Below are 5,907 nucleotides of genomic sequence, written 5' to 3'. Positions count from 1 at the left end.
GAGGGGAAGGGAGGGGAGGGAGGGAAGAGAGGAGGGAAGGAGAAAAGGAAGGAGGGAGGGAGGGAAAGAGAAAGAAAGGAAGACAGAACCTGGCTTCAGATATTTCATTATAGTAAAAAAATGCAATTAAAAAAAGTTTTAAAAGCAGTCTCAGAATTTGGCAATGTAAGTTGCAAGTACATCCCCTAGAGGAAGCCCATCATCAGAGCTCCATCAGGACCCCATCATCAGGGTTCCACCAGGACCCCATCATCAGAGCTCCACCAGGACCCCATGGGTCTGGCAAAACATCTCCAACTGCCCAGGAGCAAAATGAGCTGGACTGGTGCAGAGTGACCAGTCTGGAACAATCAGTTTCATGCTAATCTACAGCACACAAGGAACCCATATTGGGCTGCTAGGAGACTGGGCAGAGCTGGCCAAAACCCACTGTGCCAATAAACAGCTCTAGAGTTGTGAGACAGATGACAGCTTATACTGCTTTTATAAACCATCAGGAAGAAGGAATTTTCAGTTTTGATAAGAAAATGACCAGTACTTCAGGGATATGCACAGGAATCTCTACAAGCATCATGTGAAGAACTCTTACCTTTGGCTGGCCCCTGAGTTCCAGACAGCAATGTTGCCATGCACATGGGGGAAAAAAAGGAACGAGAGTTAGCAAAAAAAAAAAAAAAAAAAAGTATAGTTTAGAAAACTCTTTTTGAACAGCAAAAGATAATGAATGTAAATGTTGCAATAAGAAAACAAATACCAGCAAGCCGGCACATCTACAACCCATACTCAGCAGCTGGAGGAAGGAGGATTAGGAGTTTAAAGTCAGTCTGAGCTACATACTAAGTTCAGTATCAGTCTAAGGTACATAAGATTCTGCCTCAAAGCGGGAGGGGATTGAGAAGAGGCGGTGGGAAGGGAAGGTAAAAGAAAAAGGGATAAAAAGGAAAAGAGAAAAAAAATATTACTTTTGAAACCAAATAGTAAATGAAGGGTAAATTAATACCAATGAAGGGAGGGAACAGGTTAACCTGACTAACCTGTGACTCTTCAACAGGAAGAAGGACCTGAGCTCTAAGAGAACTTAGGGGTGAGTCCTAATGGCTCTGCCTCTGCATTTTTGCTCATCTTTGTATATACCTGCGGTGGTCTGAATATGCTTGGCCCATGGGAAGTGGCACTATTAGGAGGTGTGGCCTTGTTGAAAGAAGTGTGTCACTGTGTAGGTGCACTTTAAGGTCTCCTAATGCTCAAGCCCTGCCCAGTGTGGATGAGAGTCTCCCTCTTCCTGCCTTTGGATCCAGATCAAGATGTAGAACTTCCAGTACCATGTCTGCCTGCACGCTGCCAGTCTTCCCACCAAGATGATAATGCACTGAGCCTCTGAAACTGTAAGCCAGCCCCAATTAAATGTTTGTTTGCCTTTATAAGAGTTGCCTTGGTCATGGTGTCTCTTCACATCAATAAAACACTAAGACAAACGATTCATAAATCATCCTTTTCAAAAGCTTGACTTCTGGGCCAGGTGCAACTGCATTTCTCTGTAATCCCAGCTACTACGGGAAAGGGGGTTAAGCCAAGAGGACTATAGGTCTGAGGCCAGCCTGGGCTATATAATTAAATCCTGTCTTTGTGTGAAGAGATGGCTCAGTGGTCAAGAGCTCTGGCTGCTCTTCCAGAGGACTGGGATTCAGTTTTTAGTACCCACATGGCAACTCACAACTGTCTGTAACTCTGGCTCCAGACAGTCTGACACCCTCTTTGGCCTCCTCAGGCACTAGTATGGCACATGATACACAGATATACATGCAAGCAAAATAACCATACACATAAAAAATAATTATAATTTTTAAAAATCCTGTCTCAACCACTATCCCCTCCAAGAGAAACTACCTGTTGCCTGATTTCACATTTAGAACTTTCCTGAGGTTTTCACAGCAGCCAAGTATATTCTTTACCTATCCAGATCGTCGCATCCAGTGGGACTTCTGTTCTAGCTCGGGAAAAAAGGTTACATTAAAGGAACAACTAATGTATTGACAGTGAGCTCCTACTCTCTAGGTCACTTGGTACATACCCTCTTCACTTGCCTATTCACTTTACCCACCCACTTCAACCTTTCCTTGGTCCCTCTGTCTGAAATTGCCAGAAAAAATAACTAAGGCCTGAGATCCAACAAACTCTCAGAGACCCTTCACCCCAAATCACCAACTGCTATCCTTGAACAAGGCTGCTTTCGTTGTCCTCCCTCTCCACAGACAACAATACATACACATACTTCTTTTTTTTTTTTCCTGGATCAATTGAAAGCAGGCAAGTGAAGGATTAGCCATGCTCACTTATATTCACACAGCAAACTCAAAACCAACTTAAGCATAAAAGAAACTATGTTCTCCTATTTTTCTTTGTTTTAAGATGAATTCTCACTATCTAATCCATGCTAGCCTAGAATTTACTGTTAAGATCCAGCAGACCTCCAATGTGAGCACTCCTGACTTAGAGTCAAAGTGCTGCCATTAAAGGCAGGAGTCCCTCCTGGCTTTGAGTCTTCCAGATATTGAGTGAAACAAGAATAGTGACCTGGTCCTCCTCAAAGAATCCAAGCATCCAGCCTAAGCTTAAGTGGATACTACATACAAATGTCCCCAGTGGTTGTCCACATGCTTTCTTGTCCCTTCGTCTCATAAGATTTTCTTCTATAAAAAAAAATGTGATATTTATTTGTACCAAATGACTTGAGATGAAGACAATAAATGTCTTGTAGGTGGTGCCAAGTATCTGGTAAATTGGGGGCAACATATCTAACAGGGCTAAGATATGAAAGAAAATCTGCTTTTCTGAACTAACAAGATATGGGAAAACCTCCTGACAAAAAGCCCTAAGCCAGTGAGATGGCTCAGAGGGTAAAGGCACTTGGCTGATGCCCTGAGTTTGATCCCTAGGACCCACATAGTGAAAGAAGACCAACTGTCACAAAACGTTCTCTGACACCTACACATGTGCCATGACACATATGTACCATCACAATCAATAAATGCCCATTTTAACACCACTCAATCTATAAAACAGGTCACCGACAAATATTACCGTTGTTACAGGCATTTGTAAGCAAAGCAGATTTTCAACTGTATGCAGAGTGTAAAGGCTGCAGCCATGCATATGAGGTGACTGGGTATTGCTTCTACAATGCTCATGGTAACTTCGCATCTCGAACGCAGTAAGTCTTATGATTATCAAACCCACAGCCTTCCTTCCATGCTGGTCAATTCGGTCCAATCCCTCCATTCTAATTATTACCTATGACCTGGTTGGGTTTTTAACAATCAACACAAGCTACAGCTATCTTGGAAGAGGAGACTCAACTGAGAAATGCCTCTACCAGATGGCCTATAGACAAAACTGCGGGGGAATCTTCTTGACTAACAATTGATGTGAAAGGGCCAAGCCCACTGTGTGCAGCGCTCCAGGGCAGGTGGTTCTGTGTTGTATAAGAAAGCAGGTCGATTATGCCAAGAGAAGCAAGCCAGTAATGTAAGCAGCACACCTCTGTGGCCTCTGCTTAAGTTCTTGCCTCCAGGTTCTTACCTTGAGTTCCTGCTCTGGCCTCCCTCAGAGATGGGTAACAACTCTAAACTGTCCGATCAAATAAACCCTTTCCTCTACAAGTTGTTTTTGGTCATGGTCTTTATCACAGCATAAGAAATCTATTTAAGACAACCTACAATAAGGCTCCCAAGTGGGTCTTAAGACAGTATTTTGTTATTTAATATGTATATGAAAAATCTTGTCTTTTCTGAGAACAGTAAGACATACATCTAATATAATATTTCAAGTTTAAGAAAAATCTTAAAAAAAACTTTTAAAATCAGCTCTTCCTAAAATGCAACCAATAAAATATCAAACTGAATATATGACTCACTGCAGAAGAATCCCTGGACTCACCTGAATTCAAAGCAACCCAATAAAAACAGAAACCATTAAGTTATTTACAAGGCTACATTTCCAGTTAGGGAGTCTGGGAGCCACAACAAGCAAAGCTCAGGTAACCTACATGGTCACAGGACACCCCAATACATAATTACTGCCCCATACAAAAATAAGCAGATTAATTAATTAGTTAGTTTAACAAGACCTTGTCAACAGAGAGCTGAAATTCCATGTAGGCACCACTCACTGGTTTCAGGATCCCTTACCCAGAATCCTCAGTGAGCCCCACTACAGATAATCTTGAAGCAAAGAAAAGTTCCTAACCCATTCAAAGTGCTGGCACAAAGCACATCCACCACAGCCTCTATTTCCTAGCTCTGTTGTATTAATTTTCTCATTGCTTAACTTCGTTTTTAACTATTTTCAAACTTTCAAAAATAGTGTGCAGAGAATTCCTGCACAGGCTTGTTTGGTCAAGCTTCCCTACACGCTAATGACTTACAGAACCCCAGTTACAGTGACCAAAGTCAGGACAGACCTATCAACATACAACCTATTGAATAACACCCAGTCATATCCAAATTTTGCCAACTACCGTCACATGTACTTTTCCTGGTCCAGAGTCCTGGACTGTCTGAAGTCATCATGTCTCCTCCAACCCAGGCCAATCTGGCTATCGTGGACATCTAGAACACTGGCCGCTTTGTTTGCAGATCATCCTCAGACTAGATACCTAAGGCTTCCTCGGGACTCAAAGTCAGCCTGAGTGCTTGGCAATTATCAACACAAATAACAGATGTTCATGTGCATGCATCCTACCAGGAAACAGGAGACATCCAGGGCTCACTGTAGTGTGCCTGGCTGGCTAGAGTGTAACACTCTCCACACAAAGTTACTATTCCTCCCTTTGTCCTTGATATTGTCTAACAGGATGGATCTGAATCCATGCAGACTATCTCATCACACTCCCAACCATGAACTTTAGCATCCAAATGTAACTCTTGCCTGCAGTGGCCAATGTCCCCCAAGTAGTGAGCAGACAGCCACAGCACTGGAAATGAAAATGCTAACGATCCAGGTGGACCAACAGGGAAGGTGCTGCTGTTTTGGAAAAGTCAGTTTGGAAAGAAGACATGATGTAGCTCCTTTCTAGCACCTGCAAGGCCCTGGGTTCCACCGAGAGCACTGCTTAACCCCTGACATGCAAAGGTTCAGTACTTCAGGAAAAAACTGGTTCTATGATAAACTATTATCTTACTCTTTTTGTTTGTTTGTTTGTTTGTTTGTTTTGTTTTGTTTTTTTTCGAGACAGGGTTTCTCTGTGTAGCCCTGGCTGTCCTGGAACTTACTCTGTAGACCAGGCTGGCCTTGAACTCAGAAATCCGCCTGCCTCAGCCTCCCAAGTGCTGGGATTAAAGGCGTGCGCCACCACCGCCCGGCTATCTTACTCTTTTTTATTGATCTTGTTTAGGTACCTGTATTCACATCTCACTCAAAATATAAATCATACCATGAAAATAAATAAATTTGCATTAATTGCTAGACTGGTTATGAAGACATTCCATGATGATTTTATATATGTTGGTAATCCTGAGAATGTTTCATTAATTCCTCTGACTATGACAAGAATAAGATTGATGCAGGATCTAAAAATAATTCACGCAATATTACATATACTTAAGACACAAACATGTTGCCGGGTGGTGGTGGCGCACGCCTTTAATTCCAGCACTCGGGAGGCAGTGGTAGGCGGATTTCTGAGTTCGAGGACAGCCTGGTCTACCGAGTGAGTTCCAGGACAGCCAGGGCTACAGAGAGAAACCTTGTCTCGAAAAAACAAAAAACAACAAAAAAAAAGATACAAACATGTCAGAATGAATTAAACCAACCAATTGCCACTGTCAATCAATAATAATCCAAGCACCATCATCTCTTCTGTCCTCTACTGGTGGGTGAGTTTGAGAGAAAGAAAGAAAGAAAGAAAGA

At 42.4% G+C, this 5,907-nt stretch overlaps 1 protein-coding gene across 1 annotated transcript in view; it reads right to left on the bottom strand.

Moving 5' to 3' along the window:
* Kif13b (kinesin family member 13B) overlaps nt 1-5,907 on the bottom strand; it is a 159,126-nt gene that overhangs the window by 101,187 nt on the left and 52,032 nt on the right. The window contains exon 3 of the mRNA XM_028758708.1: nt 590-602. Coding sequence (XP_028614541.1) covers nt 590-602 — 13 coding nt within the window. The remainder of the gene's footprint in view (nt 1-589; nt 603-5,907) is intronic.

The sequence above is a fragment of the Grammomys surdaster genome, unplaced genomic scaffold (genome assembly GCF_004785775.1).
Source record: "Grammomys surdaster isolate TR1022 unplaced genomic scaffold, NIH_TR_1.0 126219, whole genome shotgun sequence".
In the NCBI taxonomy this organism is placed as follows: Eukaryota; Metazoa; Chordata; class Mammalia; order Rodentia; family Muridae; genus Grammomys; species Grammomys surdaster.
The sequence above is the reverse complement of the archived record's forward strand: the minus strand, read 5'-3'. Positions and strand labels throughout refer to the sequence as shown.